The 16,727-nt window shown below is 47.2% G+C and overlaps 1 protein-coding gene across 2 annotated transcripts in view; it reads left to right on the top strand.

Annotated features, from left to right (window-relative positions):
- OXSR1 (oxidative stress responsive kinase 1) overlaps window positions 1-16,727 on the top strand; it is a 1,686,100-nt gene that overhangs the window by 815,867 nt on the left and 853,506 nt on the right. For both annotated transcript variants that reach the window (XM_069647752.1, XM_069647753.1), the window contains exon 8: window positions 1,622-1,755. In XM_069647752.1, coding sequence (XP_069503853.1) covers window positions 1,622-1,755 — 134 coding nt within the window. The remainder of the gene's footprint in view (window positions 1-1,621; window positions 1,756-16,727) is intronic.

Raw genomic sequence — 16,727 nt, 5'->3', positions numbered from 1 at the left:
CTCCTGCCAGGTCAGGTCTTTCTTACTTTCTTAACTTTGCTTTTCAACAATATGTAACTTTCCAACCCTGGGATGTATGGTTCCCTTCCCCTGGATTTCACACACTCAAAGGGGTTTGTTTTCACTCCTTGATTTTCACACTTTCACAATCAGCTATTTTTCCCAGAACATGGAATTTTTCAGTCCAGTGGGTATGAATACCTTCCCCTGGATTTCACACAGCCAAGGGGCTCTTCCTTTCCTTGACTTTTAAAATGTGTTCAACTTTCCAGTCTAGGGGGTATGGTTCCCTTCCCCTGGATTTCATACACCCAAGAGGTTGTCTTTCCTCTTCTTGACTCTTACAGTTTATTCACAATTGGGTGTCGGTTCCAGACTCGCAATCGCATTGCCTGGTACTCTCTCCTGTCAGGACTTTAACATTCCAACTTAAAGGTTTGACCAACTTGAGGGGACTTCCCTTCACCTTAATTACAATTCTAATCGCTTCCACTTTCAATCAGATGTTCTACATCACAGTACGCTATGCAGAAATGGGAAGGTAATGGATTGGTATTGTCATTCCCTAAAAGGGACGGGGGAGGCATACCCTGAGTGCAAAGGGGGATACCATGTTCCTGTCGGTGAGTCGAACCCCCTCCCATGCAGGTTGTCTCTCCCCATATGGTCCTCCCTAAGATGGCCACCTCGGGAGTCAGGTTCAGGTAGTGGCTGCCTTTCCCTGGCCATAATGGAAGAGTTTTCCCGGAAAGTGATGGCATCATTACATTCATCACACTCCCTTTATCCAACTGTAAACTGAGATTTGTTCTGCTACTCTACACATACATTACAGAAACTCTTTAATATATAAAGTATGCGTCTTGTATCAGATGGAGCAGCATAACTGGACCTGCCTGTAATAAAGCAAGTGGTATCCAGGATTCTGCAAAATGAGTTCAATGTTTGGGTGGCCATTAGTGACAGCATTGGGCTTGCCAATGTAGGATCTCAACGTAGTTGGCATCATTGGAAAGTGTTCATTTCAAACCTGCTGCGGTTTTGGAGTATTTTATAGTTGAGTGCCACAGTCATAAGATTAGCCCCTTCCCTTGCCTGCATTATAGATTTGAGACAGATTTTCTAAATCTGGAGGATATACATATATGCACTAATTATCCAATAATGTCATATTTTGACTGAAAACCTGATCTTGAATGGAGGGTAAGATATGTCCCTTTCAGGAAAGTTGAGTTTTCTTTATAGTTTGGGCCTGCCACAGAATAAGATTTTAGTAATAGTACAAATGATCAATTCCTATTAGGGGATACAATGGGCGCAACAGGAAAAAATTTGCGTCAGCAAAATATTACTATTGACATAATATTTCTGTCACCTTTAGTCTTCTAGAAAGGTGTTTTATGGTCCTTGCTTGGAACCAAACGACCCAAAGTGTTGTTCCCCATTAATGAAAAGTGCCATAAGGAAGACCTAGTTTTTCTGAATGTGTTCATAAATTATAACTTTTCTAAAGACAAAGACGTCAATGTCCTGCTTTAACAGCTAACATAGCTTGCATGTGTCCAGTCCACCTGGACTGAAATGCATCAATAATTTACAACAGTCTGTACATCATTTTTAGGTTTTAATGTTAACACTGCAAAATGATCCTCCATCACTGGATACTGGCGTGCAAGACAAAGAAATGTTAAAAAAGTATGGAAAATCAATTCGGAAGATGATTTCTTCTTGTCTACAAAAAGACCCAGAGAAGAGGTAGGTGTTGACATTATGGTAAAAAGTACTCTGTCCATGTTGTGAGGAACTGTGAATGATTAGCAACCCCCTGTGAACAAGTCTCTACATTAATGTTTGTAGGATGCTGCCAAAACCCACCCTTTTCAATATATATATATATATATATATATATATATATATATATATTAATTGAAACAACCTTAGTTAAAGTGCAGTTAGGTTGACCAGATTTAACGCAACAAAACACTGAAATTCAGTGGATGTGGGAAGTCATGACCAGCTTCACTCTGCACGCGCCCGTTGATGTCCCCCAAAATACTATGTCAACTATAATGCCATTTGATATGTCTTTGTGAATCCCTCCTCTTATAATATTTATGTGCTCATGGGCTTTGTAACGGGAAATGCAGAGTTAAGCTGGCCATGACTTCCCACAACCGCATGAATTTCAAAGGTTTTGTTGCATTAAATCTGTTTAACTTAACTGCACTTTAGCTAAAGTTGTTTCAGTGAATTTCAAGCATTTTGTTATATCAGTTTTTTTTCTTTTACGGGTCACTGGCCATGGCCGCCTTCCGTGTCCACTGTATATGTTCCCCCCAATATTTTTCTTACACACCCATTGGGTGGCCATGGCCATTATACATGTCTTTTGGGTGCACTAGCCAGGTCCTGTGGTCCTGGCCAGTGAGCACGGTCTTTGGCCGTGCCCACTGTATATTTTAAACTACTGGCCCACTACCCATGGTCTGCAGCCATGGCCTTTGGCCCTGTCCACTGTAAATGTTAAAATGTTATCCGAATGTTTCTTTTGGACCCACTAGGTGGCCACAGCCTTTGGCTGTGTCCACTATATATGCCGCAGCCACTATTCACAAATGTTCATTTTTTGATAAATTGTTCCCAAAATGTCAATTTTGGGGGGGGTGGGGGGGTCCTTGCCAATCCCTTGGTTTAAAAAATGTTATTCAAATTCATCCAGCATGTCAAAACCCATTAGCCTCTTTCCGCCTCTCTGCTGCAAAGCACCAATACCAATATAATGGTTTTAAGTGGCAGGGGGCGAATATTTTAAAAACAACCGGATAGATATCCCCCAAACCAGTCAAGGAAATTAAATCAACGCTTTGTGCCCAAATTGTTTCTTATTTGGTCAAAATCTGTCCATCAGTTTTCGTGCTACGGCTGTTCAAAAACTGCACTTTTTCTCTATGGGAAAATGAATGGGCTGAAAACTGTGAAACTGGTTTTCTTTTCTGTTTATTGTTAGCAAGCATGTTACATTTTCGGCAGTGCAACATAAGATCTAACACATGTCATACAGCATGACAAACGCGTAACATACACCCCCACTCCCGCCCCCATGGATCTCTCGGTTATATAGCCACAGTGTCCCTGGCAGTGAGCTGCCACCTCCCACGGTGGGGTCCCAGCATCAAACGACCGGGCCAGGAAGCAACAAAATTCAGCCCAAACATCTGTCGATCTTGACGTTAAGACCAGTGTTACATACTGTTCTTCAGTCATAAGCCCTTGCTACCTCTTTCAACCAGTCCTCCTTCCGTGGAGGTTTGCAGTCCTTCCACTCCAGGTTGAAGAAGCCTCTTTTGTGCCGCTCTGGGATACCTGCCCAGGACCCGAACAGGGAACACGTAGGGGGACGGGTCCAGCAGCTTACCAGTAATGTCAGCCATGGTGTCATAGACTCTGGGCCAGAAATCTAGAACCCTAGGACAGCTCCAGAGCATGTGCAGGTAGTCTGCATTCTCCCCACCACAGTGGAGGCACATCCAATTTTATCCGGGTACATTTTCTGGAGCATATAGGTTGTGTGGTGCAACCTATGAATAATTTTTAACTGAATCCTTTTGAATCTAGTATTCGAGACCGGTTTGGTAAGTGAGCACATCATCTGAGATATACACTCCCAAGTCAGTAGCACACTGTGCTCGAGCTCTGGCTGTGCCCACTTGTATTTTCCCCAGGACCGGCTTGTCAAGGGAGGAGAGAACCTTCCAGCAGCCATAAGCATTAGCTATTAGAGCTATGGCTTTGTTCTCTCCTGGTTCAACTGGGCACAACCCCCCATCCTGGGCACCCCCACCATTTCATGCATGCGCCCTTACTCTGTAGAATTGTAACATCACAATGGTGTTCTCTTTCCCCCGACACCCCACCACCCCCCACCCCTCCATGCCCATCCCTCCAGGATTATAGTGTCAGTAACTGATTGCCTGGACAAAATGTTGCCCAGTGTTTGGTTACCCAAGGCTTCCCAGTGCTTCTTGAGGGTACCGTCCCAGGTGGGCTGGACACTAGGGAACCGCCACAGGAGCAGCTATTTATAGTAGGGGGCGAGCCGCCACAGTTTTGGTAAAGAGGTACCGCCACACGAGGAGTGAGGTCTCTAATGGGTCGTATCTATACTAAGCTTTGTGCTCCCCCATGAGGAATAGGGTTCTGGGATCCGCTGCGTCAGCAGCCGCACGCTGTAATCTAACATGGGGTGGAACGCAGTCTTACCCAAACAATGGTGCATATTGTGCTTGTGCAGATATCCAATGCAGCTCGCACTGTGGGGCTGCAAAGTGCGCATCAAACCTTCCCATTTCTTCCGGGCCGTGACAGTGTGCCACAAGAACTGGGGCAGCAAGCCATGTACGTAGTCAGTCTTTCCTGGTGTGAAAGCATCACGAAACAGACAACTCAAAGTTTGGGCTATAAACTTTTATTTAAAAGAAAATAAGGTTGGCAGAAGGACTAACTTGCTCTATGCAAAGGTAGGAAATTCCCTACCTAAATGAAGCTAAGGGTAGTCTGTTTCAAGAAGTCAAAATCCCAATGCCTGTCTGTGTCCAAAACGTATACCTGCCCTCACATCTATTTGTATACAATGTGTAGGGATATCAAGCTCAAAATGTTAAGTGTTCAAATAAATGTTCAGAGCTTCGTCCAGCTCTTGGTCTTCAAAGGATTTCCCTCCCCCAAGATTCAAATAGTACACAATGCAAAAAGGGGTTCCCTTCACCATGCTTTCAAGTATTTAAACAGTTTGAACACAACACAATTCCTTGGGATACTGCCCAGCTCTTCAGGCTTGGTTACCTTTTACCAGTTTCATAGTTTTCCTTTAAAATCGATTACAGGCTTCGTTGTGGTGCTTTAAGTGGCTTTTCCATTAATCTGTGTACTCGTTCTAGGCGCAGTTGTTGGACCACGCAGCCCACCCTTTACAGGTCACGCAATTGACGCACCTTATTAGCTCCTTCATTTATACGTTGCCAGTGTGTCATCTCTACAGTGGTACTTAGCTTCTCCAGCATTTGAACTTTCATGGATTTACATGCAGTGCATATTACCCGTCGTCATGCTGGGAATCCCTGGTTACTTTAATTTAGTAATTTTCCTATGGAAAAACCGGACTACTTGAGTGTCCCATTAACATTGTTGTGGGTGCTTTTGATCCCCACCAATAGGACGTCGAGTGTATAGCTCCTCCCCAGCAGCTTACCTTTCAACCGTCTTTTGAACTGGTGGGATTCCTCTCGTTCTTCTCTCCTGAAAGAGAGTATAATGTTCCTCCAAAATAATTAATATTTCTTCAACTTTTTCTCCATCTGGAGCAACAGCTTCATACACGGTAATAAATGGTACATATACGGTACCCTAACCATTCCGTGGAGGAATGTGAAATCTGTTAGGGTTTTGCACAAAAAACATTTAAGGACAGAAACCGGCACCTAATTAGTTGGCTTAACGAAGGAGCATTGGGACCCCTGCTCCTGCCTTCCCACTTTCACTCTGACCGGCCTCCCTTGGCCCTGCGCCTGCACCCACCCGCAAGGCCAAAAATCGTGGGGTCATCTTCGACTCCACTTTCTCCTTCTCTCTGATTTCAGACATCTCTAAAAAAAATCTATCAGCTGCACCTCTTCATAGGTACTCTACCTTTTTCACTTCCCCCAGTGGCTCACTGTCTCCAGAGCCCTGGTTCTCTTAGGCTGGACTACTGCAACAGCCTCTTCCTCAACCTCCCTGCTTCTGCCCTGCGCCCTCTGCAACTCATCCAGAACAGAACCGCAAGACTTATCCTTGGCCTCAAGCCCAGGGACTGCATCTCTCTGGCACTGAAATTCCTTCACTGGCTCCCCATGGCTGCAATGATCAAGACCCTCTGCATTGTCCACAAGGCTTTCTGAGGGCTGGGACCTATTTCTCTGCATTTTAGCAGCACTCACACAGCCCCGGGGCATCGAGGCGATGTTACAGGAATATGTCTCTTAGTTGCATATTTATAACACGCTTAATACCCGGAACTATTTAAGCTCGGATCCGGGGATCGAACCTGTGTTGCTTAGTGTCATCCTGTTTCCAAGGCGAGTACGTTGCCGTTGAGCAATCCTCCACCTGCAACGTTGCTCACCTAAATACTTGCACTCACAAGCCCTCCGCTCATCTGCCTCCAACCTTCTACGAGTGAGCAGGTTCTCCAAGCAGAGATTTGGTTAGAAATCCTTATCCTCCGCAGGTGCCTTCCTCTGTCTTGAGCCTGATCTTAGGTTTCGGAAGCTCCTTAAGACCTTCCTCTTCTCTTTCTCGTACTTCTCACTACCTCTACCCTGCTAACCTAGCTTTCTGCTCTTTCACTCCTCTTCCTTTCAGCTTGCCGACTGGACTCCTGGTGTACCTCAGAGTCTCACAGGTCCCAGGCACCCCCAACAGTCCTTTATCACACTTGCCACATGGCCCTGCACCCCCTCACCTTCACTGCACTTGAGAAATAACCCAGGAGAGTGGGTCTCTTTGCACGTACCCCACTCTCCTCCGAATGAGTGTACTTGGACCTCCCCCTCCCTTTGACCATCTGTGCACTTGCACAGTCCGAATGCATCGTGCCTGAAGATAGTCTGCCTGTTCTCCCTTGTCTTCACCCCTTAATTGCACTTGGTAAAACTGCAGAATCGTCGGCAGGCCTATATCTCAACTGTTAAATGTATTATATGCACTTACTCTGTCTGTGCAAACTATTATTGTCTCAGAATGTCAAGGGCTCTGACCAACTGTTGTTTATCCCCATGTTCCCACCCTCCTTGAGCGCTTTGAAACACTTGTCTTGTGTATAGGCTCTTTATAAATAAACATTTCGAATGGATTGTGTCTTCCAACGCATTCTACATCTTTTACATGTAATGTCCACAGCTGTGCACTTCGGAAACTTTTTGGCAGAAAGCGTCCTGCGTCAATGGCGTCGGGTCCATGTCCCTCGAAGGCCTCCATCGAGGACAATGTCACAGGATGTTATAAATAGGATGCACGTCGCCCGTAGCCTCAGTTACGTTATTTCCTTTTCGTGAAACTCGGCGCGCCTTGAGTGTTTTCTTCGTAGAAGATGTCTTTCTCTTCGACCCCTCCGACTCCGCGGTCTGGCTTTAAGACCTGCCGGGACTGTAAGACGAAGATGTCGCTCACCGACCCCCACCGTATTTGTTTGTGGTGCCTGGGCGAGTCGCACGACAGACTGCTGCTCAAAATGCCAGTCGCTGACTGCTAAGGCCTTGCGGGAGCGAAAGAGGCAGCTCCATGTAGGTAGGGACTCGAAGCCTGTTAAGTCCCGTGCTTCTAATCCAAGTCCAAGGGGGTTTCTACTGATGACTCGAGGGGCAACATTCTGCGTCGGAAGGATTCCCGGGTATCTCGGTCCCAGAGTGGTTCCCGCCACTCATCTTCGTCCTGGCACTCAAGGAAGTGCCATCACCGGTCACCTCCCCCGTCCTCCTCGAGGATGGTGTCTCGAGGAAGGTTTTGCGCCCAACAAAGTCCTCGACTCCAGAGGAGTGGGCGGTGTTTAAGAAATCCATGATGACGATTTTTCAATTGCAGGACATGGGTCCAGTCGCGCCTTCTGACCAAGCCGGCCAGGATCGGTCTCGTACTGTGGCTTGCACGCCTTCGAGCTCGGGTTCGCGACACACATTGGGAGCCATCTATGTCCCGTACGGACAAGGAATTGAAAGGTCGCAAGAGACGCATCTCTAGGTCTCGGTCCTTGTCTCCAGCGAGACCGCAGCAACCTATTGAGGTTTTGGGGCCGGCATCGACTCATTCGGCGCCATGTCCGTCCAATTCGGCGATCACGATGTCGAGGTTGTCGACGCTCTAGACGTCGACGCCTTCGACGCTATCTGCGCCTTCAGGGATTTTTTCTCAATTTGCCGTTGGATTACCCTGACATCGTGGATCCTCCAAGGAAGGCTACGTCTAACTCTGTGAAGCCGGTTTTGGCCTCCAGGCACTCTTCTGTCCCCAGACCTGGGTTTCAACCCCCTCTGGATGATATTTATGAAGAGGAGGAAAGGTCTGAGGTTGAGGAACCTGGTGACCTTTATGATGATCCAGTTTTTTCTGGAGACAGTCAGTTGGAGGAGTTGAGGCAGTCCCTCCATGATGCAAGTGGACTGGACACTTCCCCGGAAGTGGAATTTGGTACACCTGAGCCTGGGGCTCATGCAGAGTCTTCTTAAAGGAAACTCCTGGTCCGAGTCTCGGAGTATCTGCGCTGGTCTAGTCCTCCGGAAGACTTTGTGCAGGATGATCTGAAGGACATCTTGGATCAAGGTCCGACCCTGTTTTGCTATTTCATCTTACCTTACAGAAAAGAGTGGCAACTGTTCGGCAGTCCCCTGAATCTCTTCCGGCTGTTAATAAGTCTTTGACCAAGAAATACCGCCCTTCTGTTAGCCACCCAAGCTATTTATCTACTCACCCCATTCCCGAGAGTTTGGTGGTTCAGGCGGCTATGACCACCTCGAGGCAGGCGGTGTACCCTACCATCCCTCCGGATAGGGACGACAAGCACTTCGACTGTTGGGCCCAGAACGTATTTTCTGCAGGGAGCATGGCCCTGAAATCGGCCAACTCCATGTGTGCCTTGGCAAGGTTTTCACACTCTGTGGAATTGTGTTTCTTTTGGAGGCTGAGCATATTCCTGAGGGGGAAGAATGGGATGGGTTCCTTGCTCTCGTGCAGGATGGCAAGGATGCCATGTGTGAATCCCTTCAGTCGGGTTTGGATACGGCCGGCCCATGGCTGCGTGCACCGTTATCCGCAGATTTGCATGGTTGCGGAAGTCGGGGTTTGCTCCGGATGTGCAGGCCCGTCTTCTCAACATGCCCTTTGATGGCACACATTTGTTTGGCAGACCTCAAAACTGCATTGAAATCTTTATGCGCTGCGGTGCGTCAACCTCTGCCTTTTCGTCCTAGGGGACAGCAGTGGTGGGAGGTTCCTTTCGTTATTACTCCTCCTTTGGTAGGACGAGAGGGGCCGCCAGTCAAAGGGCCCAGCAAAAAAGTACCTGTGGTGGTCTGGGAAATCATGGTGCCAAAGCCGCTCAGGCAGCTGCCTATTTGCCTTCAGGCACTGCCACAGCAGCTTCCAAACAGTCGTGAGGCCATGTCCCATGGTTTGCCGGTTGGGGGCAGACTGTCTCAGCATCTCAAAGAATGACGTGCCATTACTTCAGATGCGTGGGTTCTGGATACCATTGCCCACGGCTACTGCCTTCCCTTCCCTCAGCGGCCTCACGACAATCCACCTCCACCGGGAAAACTCTCTTTGAAGCTTCCGGATCCGCTTCTTGTGCAGGAGATTTTGAGGAGCTATAGAACTGGTGCCTGTAGCGGAGAGCACCAAGGGATGGTATTCCCCTTATTTTTTTATCCCAAAGAAAGGCGGGGATTGAGACCCATCATGGACTTGCGTTGGTTGAACAAACTTCACAGGAAGGACAAGTTCAAGATGGTCACTCTTTCTAAAGTCCTCCAGGCCCTTCAACTTCAGGATTGGTTGGTGTCTCTGGACCTCAAGGAGGCTTACTTCCATGTGCCGATCCATCCTGTGCACAGGAAGTACCTGAGGTTTGCGGCTGGCAACGCTCACTTTCAGTTTCGGGTCCTGCCGTTCGGATTGACCTCCACCCGAGGGTCTTCACCAAGCTCATGGTGGTGGTGGCAGCGTACCTCAGGCGAGGTTGGGGGTAGGGAGGGTTCACGTCTACCCCTACCTGGATGACTGGCTGATCCGGGCGCGCTCTCCCGAGCTGGCGTTGGATCATCTCAGTGCCACCTGCCGCACCCTTCACAGGCTTGGCTTCTCCATGTATTTCAAGAAGTCGCACCTGACACCTTCCCAACAGCTCCAGTACATCGGGGCTGTGTTGGACACGTCCTTGGGGAAGTGTTCGCCTCCCAAGATAAGGGCTCATCACATTGTAGAGATGGTGAGCAAAAGTTTCAACATGCCCAGTCTCTCCCAGCTTTCGAATTCTTAAGGTTGCTCGGCCTCATGGCATCCTGCATTTTTCTGGTGCCGGAGGCCAGGCTGCGAATGAGATGCCTGCAGTGGGCCCTCAAGATGCAGTGGTTGCAGTCCTCAGGCAAGATGTCTGATCCCGTTCAGATTCCATTCTCGGTCTCTGGTAGGCCAACGAAGGGAACCTTATGAGAGGGAACAGTTTTGGCAACTGTGGCCGGAGGTGACGGTAGTGACGGATGCTTCCCTCACAGGATGGGGCGCTCATGCCAACGACTTGCCTGCCAGCGGTTGTTGGTCTCCGTCAGAGTCCAGACTCCACATCAATTTGTTAGAGCTGAGGGCCATCAGGCTAGCCCTGAAGGCATTTCTGCCCTCTGTTCAGGGGAAGAGTGTCCTGATCATGACGGACAACACAGTGGCCATGCATTATCTCAACAAAAAAGGGGGTGGGTAGGGTCACTTCCATTGTGCAGAGAGGCAATGCAACTCTGGTTCTGGGCTATCCAGCAGGAAATTTCGATCTCGGCAGTTCATCTGGCCGGAGACTACAATGCGGCGGCGGACACTCTGAGCAGGCAGAACGCGGTCTCCCACGAGTGGGTGTTGGCTCAGGAAGTCCTTCAGGAGATCTCAGCCCTTAGGGGAACCCCGCAAGTGGATCTCTTCGACACCAGTGTCAACCGGAAGTGCGAGAGATTCTGCTCAAGGGAAGTGCGAGAGATTCTGCTCAAGGGAATTTCCTCCAAGAGGAGCCTTAGGAGACGTGTTTGTGGTGGACTGGTCATTCCCACTGCTGTACGCATTTCTTCCAGTCCCCGTCATTCCTCAAGTGTTGCAGAGGTTACAGAGGTTCAGTTCCCACATGATCCTCATTGTTCCGGATTGGTCCAGGAGAGCGTGGTACACAGACCTTCTGGAAATGTCCATCTGCCCTCCACACCGAGAGGGTCTGCTCTCGCGCTCGAGGTGGCGAGGTCAGGTTCTCCATCCAGAGGTCAAGACTCTCAACATTCACGCTTGGTATCTGAAAGGTTGAGGTATAAGGATTGGAACCTCCCAGATAACGTGATGGAGGTGTTGCTTTCGGCCAGGTGGCCTGCAACAAAATCCCTATACCGTTGGGGTAAGTTCTGCGACTGGTGCAGAGATCACAATGTTGATCCTTTTCAGTGCTCCATTCCTATGGTTTTGTCTTTTTTACTTTCTTTGGCCCACAGGGGCCTTCAAGTAGGTACCATTAAAGGTTACCTGGCGGCGCTGTCTATTTTTAAGCGCTCGTCTGAAGAATGTTCTTACTTGAAGATTCCTTTGATTTCTCAGTTTCTTAAAGGACTGACTAATGTATTACCGCCGTCTCCTTTCCAGGTGCCGGTTTGGGATTTAAATTTGGTGTTGAAATATCTTATGGGTGCTCTGTTTGAACTTTTGCACTCTTGTCCTTTGAGTTTACTGTCCTTCAAGACTGTGTCTTTGGTTGCGGTTACTTCCGCTCGCAGAGTGAGTGAATTGCAGGCACTTTCATCTAAGTCGCCCTTTATTGTATTTTACAAGGACAGGTTTGTACTAAGAGTAAGTCCACCTTTCTACCTAAGGTAGTTTCTGAATACCATTTGAGTAAAAAGGTGGTTATTCCATCTTTTTACCCTCCTCCTCGTCCTGGTAAGGAAGAGGAGCGACTCCATCGGTTGGATCCTAGGAGAGCTCTGAGCTTTTACATTTCTAGGATGTTCAGGGTCAGAGTGGACGATCAACTCTTTGTAGGATATGCTGGACACCGATTGGGCCAGGCTGTTACCAAACAGACCTTGTCAAGGTGGATTATCCTCACCATTTCGGAATGTTATCGATTGGCGGGTGAGTACCCTCCTGATGGATTGAGAGCTCATTCCACTAGGGGCGTGGCTACTTCCACCACCCTCCAGCAGGGTGTTCCTATTAGGAATATTTGTGATGCACTTATTTGGAAATACCCAATTGTGAAATTCTATTAGTTAAAGTTGAACTCGATCCCAGTTCCACACTTAATCTCTACGTCTTGTATTGCCCACCTCCACCCACCCCCATGCCAGATTTTGTAGCCAACCTATGTGAACTGATCTCCTCCACTCTCAAACCCAAGTCCAAAGTGATCATTATAGGAGATTTCAACATGGGTTTTGATGACCTCTCAGACTCCCTGTCAAAAGCAAATGTGAGTGCTTTGGAAAACGTGGATTGTAGTCCTTATAGTCAATTTGTATCACAACCTACCCACTGTGGGGGTAGAATCCTTGACTGGGTTGTGACGCACAGCATAGGGGTGGACAGGATGGAAGTGAAACCCTGTCCTTGGTCCGACCAGTTACGTAACCTTTGAAATACAGCTAAAGTCGACTACTAAGAAATTCAAACAACCTTAGAGGACAGTCCTTTGTCGTAACTTACGCAAACTCACTCTAGGGTCACTAGCTCGTTTTTTTGCCCCCTTAAGCAATCTAGCCCAGTATAAGTGCACCCGAGCTGTCAGCACTATACAATAATGACTGAAGCAATTGTGAGTTTTGCCCCTCAAAAACTAAGATCACAAAAGCCTATTCCCTCAAAAAGCTGTTATTTGTCAGCTATACAAAACTTTAACATTAAGCAACAAAAGGCAATGCAGAAACGTCAGAAAACACTATCTGTCTCTGACAAATTTTAGCATCTTTGTTCTCTTTTACAGCACGAGAATATGATCTATACTGCAAAAAAAGGTTCCTATGAGAATAGAATGAAGACCGCTACATCAGATATTAGGGACCTTTTTAGGACCCTAAAAACTAGAGGATCCATGCCCAAACAAACATTCTTGCAATTGAAAAAGATAGACTGGTGTACCCAAATTGAAAAGGCCATTACTGGCAATATCCAAATGATTAAAAAGGACATTGAAACTAAGGTTACTCAATTGATTCCATCACCTGTTCCTGCCCATGCTCAACACCAGCTACCCAGGATAAATCCTATCTCTTTTTTAGAAGTGAATGAAGAGGAGATCGTGGACATACCAATAAAGCTTTTTAACCGACCAGTTGTAGAGGTGACATCTGTTTGGCTAAAGTAATGAAATCTTGTGACCAGTTGCTCCCCCCTCTGATCACCAAGTTTGTAAATGCTTCATTTAGGGATATGTCTGTTCCTCAAGACATTAAGTAAGCCTGGATCACCGCCCTTTGAAGAAGCCCCCAATTGATCCAGGTATAGCAGGCAACTACCGCCCGATTACAAACTCCCCCTTCCTTTTGAAAGTACTGGATAAAATAGCACAGGGACAGATTAAGGCTTTCTTGAGCACAGAAGTCCTACTAGGCCACAAACAGTTGGGCATCCAAAGTGCTCATAGCACAGAGTCCACCTTGTTGGACCTTAAAGCAAACATTCTTAAATCCATGGAAAATGGTAAGACATCTCTGTTGATGCTCCTCGCTTTGACACACATTTGACCTGGTAGACCACTCCTTACTGGCCAACCGATTTATGGAAAGAGATTCTTTCTTCAAGGAAGTGGTCAACTGGGTTCTATCATTTTTGTCAGATAGGACTGCAAAGGTTTTTCATGAGGATGCAATTTCAGAGGGACTGACCCTGGAGTGTGGAATGCTGCAGGGCACTTGCCTGTCTTCTACCCTCTTTAATCTATTTATTTTTGGACTTTTCGATCAACTGTATTAATATGGTATCTGTTATGCTAATTACACTGACGATACTGAGTGTCTCTTTCCACTCTTAGGTCATCACCTCAAAGACACTGAGACCATAAATGCAACCTATAATAAAATCCGCCTCTGGATGTTGCTTAATGGCCTACCCCTGAATAACTCAAAAACAGAGATTATAATCTTGGGCACTGGGACTAAGCTTTGCCATCTTGATCCAATTTACGCCTCTTTTCAAATTGCAGACTCTTCTACCCACTCTTAATAAGGTGAAAACCATGGGTGTTACTATTGACCAAGAGCTCTCAATAAGGGCACATATCAGTTCCTTAGTGTCAAACACATTCTACTACATTAAATTACCGGCACTAATCTGACCATTCTTGGACGTTACCAGCTGCACCACCCTGACCAGTGCTATCCTCGGGAGTTGTATTGACTACTGTGCCAGTGTCTTACTGGGCCTTGACAAAGGGGAGCTAAGTCGGCTTCAAGTTGTTCAGAACAATGCAGTGAGGGTAGTAGTTGGTCTGTGTAAAACCGATCATGTGTCAAAAGCCAGGAGAGATTTACACTGGCTTCCAGTAGAAAAGAGTTGTGTTCTGCACGCTATGCATCTCGCATGCATGCCCGTATGCCAAGAGCCCAGCCTACCAGACAGCCCTTCTTAAATGGTTACTGGACTGAAGTAACCTCAGATCAAATAAGTCAGGCTTACTCCTTATCCCCACGGGAAAACTGACAGTTGAAAAACTCATGTTTTTCTTTCTCATCACTGCACCTATGGAACACACTCCTGCCTGACCTAAGGCTGTGTTCTATCCTATCAAGGTTTAAAAGAAACCTAAACATTTCTCTTTGAATAAAGACGGATCCCCTGCTCTCTCGCCACCCTGGCTTGCCTGCATTTCTTTTTGTTCTTTGTCTAATGTCCAGTTTAAGCGCTTTTATGCCCCCTGGCTTTTGTTCCAGCGTTATAGAAATATATTAAATAAAATAAAGTATATCATCTGCCACGGGTATACTAAAAACCCTGACCAGGGACACGAAAGGGCATGGATATGTTCCTCTAGGAATATCTCCTATAGGTTACCAAGTCATCATGCATGAGGACACTTTACAGCATGAAATCACTTCAGATTTTGAGCCTCCACCAGAGTAGTGTCCAGGCGTCACCTACTCCGATCCTGAAGAAGGTACTTCCTAGTCTTCTATACAGGGCAAATACACCTACTCTACCATTAACACCGTTGGGAATGGGAAGTATGAATCCACAATTCCCCCTTCTGAACCCACAATCCTTGCTTTCCCTGCAAGTGCTTTCCACACTAAAGTCACTATTGGGTCTACTCAATGCCACACTTCCACTCCCTCAGCCACAGACAATCCATGTATGCGGAAAGGACCAGAGTATGCCAGGTCAGCAGCATCAAAGAGATCCAGGCCACCCCTCCAGGGAACAAGACAAACATCAAAGAGCTCAATCGCCTCCTAAACCACCACCTCCCCAAGGACATAGTCCACGGATACACAAGCAGGAAGAGGGAGAATTAGTAGATTGTGACCAAGACACACTGGTCCACCGGATGCAAGCTCCACCACCTCTTCGTCTCCTTGCAGAGCCGACAAGTGGGACACGGATGACCCGGACCAAGATATGCAGGGTAGTCCTGCTCAACCCTCGCCTCCAGATGACATTGGGGCTTTCCCCTCCATGGTATCTAAGGCTTGCCAGGAATTTGGCTTACCTCCTGCAGAAGAAAAAGATGGTTTCCTTTTTGACCACATGGGTAAGCGAGAAAAGCGGTGTTCTCTGTACTCATCCTAGATCATGTTTGGCAGGAGGGCCTTCGTACTCTCAAATCTCCATTTACAGAACCGGCAATTGAAGGAAGACGGGATAAAAATGTAAGGCACCCAATACAACACCAAAATGTCCCACCTTGCAACCCTCTCCAGAGTTGGTTGTGTCAGTGGCAAGGCTCATAAGCAGCACAAAAGCGCAACTCACCCAGACAATGATGGCAGGAAAAATGATGCCTCTGGTAAAACGGTACTCACCAATGCCCTGGTAATAATTGCTCGATACGATTGAGAAATGTGGCATTGGTTGGCTCCTGTATTAGAGCATTTACCGGAGCAACAGAGGAAGGAAGCCATGACGCTGGTGCGTGAAGGTGAGGAAGCCTCACACCACAGCATTCACATTGCTGTAGATCTCGCTGAAGCAGGGTTCAAACAGATTGGCAATGGGGTAGTCCTCCAAAGGCCAAGTATGACTATGTTTCAATCGAGTTTCGGCAAAAGATACAGCATAAAGGTGGTAGACATTCCATTTGAGGGGGAAACTCTGGTGACAAGATTGATGAAGCCCTCAAAACAATGAAGGTAGACTCGGACACTGCTAGACCTCTTACAAACCTACAGGGCAGAAGGGCCTTTTCGCTCCTTTCGAGGAGCCTCAAGTAATTCTAGATTCTCTTCATTAAGAGACAACAAGAATTACAGCAGAACTGGATACTTCTCCCAGGGCTACAAGAGAAATTGCCAGTCCTCCCAGTGCAGCAGGGAGTATCACCTAGGACAGTGAAAGCGAGGGTCAGCCACTTCTCAAAGAGGTAGGCAGAACAAGGCTCAACAAACACTGCCTTAGGGGCAGACAGGTGGGAGGAAATGTTGCGCTTTTTTTCTCAGCAAGTGGCAAGCAATAACAAACGAAAGGTGGGTGTTAGATGCCATCCAGCACGGGCACCGGTTGGAATTCAAACACCCACAAATCCTGTTACCTCCCATAAAGGTATCACACCTGCACCTTCAAATTCTACAACAGGAAGTGCGGTGCGTCAAATGTTAAAGAAACAGGCAATCGAAAGAGTTCCTTGTTTGGCAAAGGGAAAAGGAGTATACTCCAGGTACTTCGTCAAGAAACTAGACAAGAAGTGGTGTCCTATCCTGGACTTGCGAAAGTTAAGCAGAAACATCAAAAAGGAGAAGTTCAAGATG

Source organism: Ambystoma mexicanum, chromosome 2q (assembly GCF_040938575.1).
Source record: "Ambystoma mexicanum isolate Mex_15411 chromosome 2q, UKY_AmexF1_1, whole genome shotgun sequence".
NCBI classification, from domain to species: domain Eukaryota; kingdom Metazoa; phylum Chordata; class Amphibia; order Caudata; family Ambystomatidae; genus Ambystoma; species Ambystoma mexicanum.
This window is presented reverse-complemented; position numbering and strand designations above follow the sequence as displayed.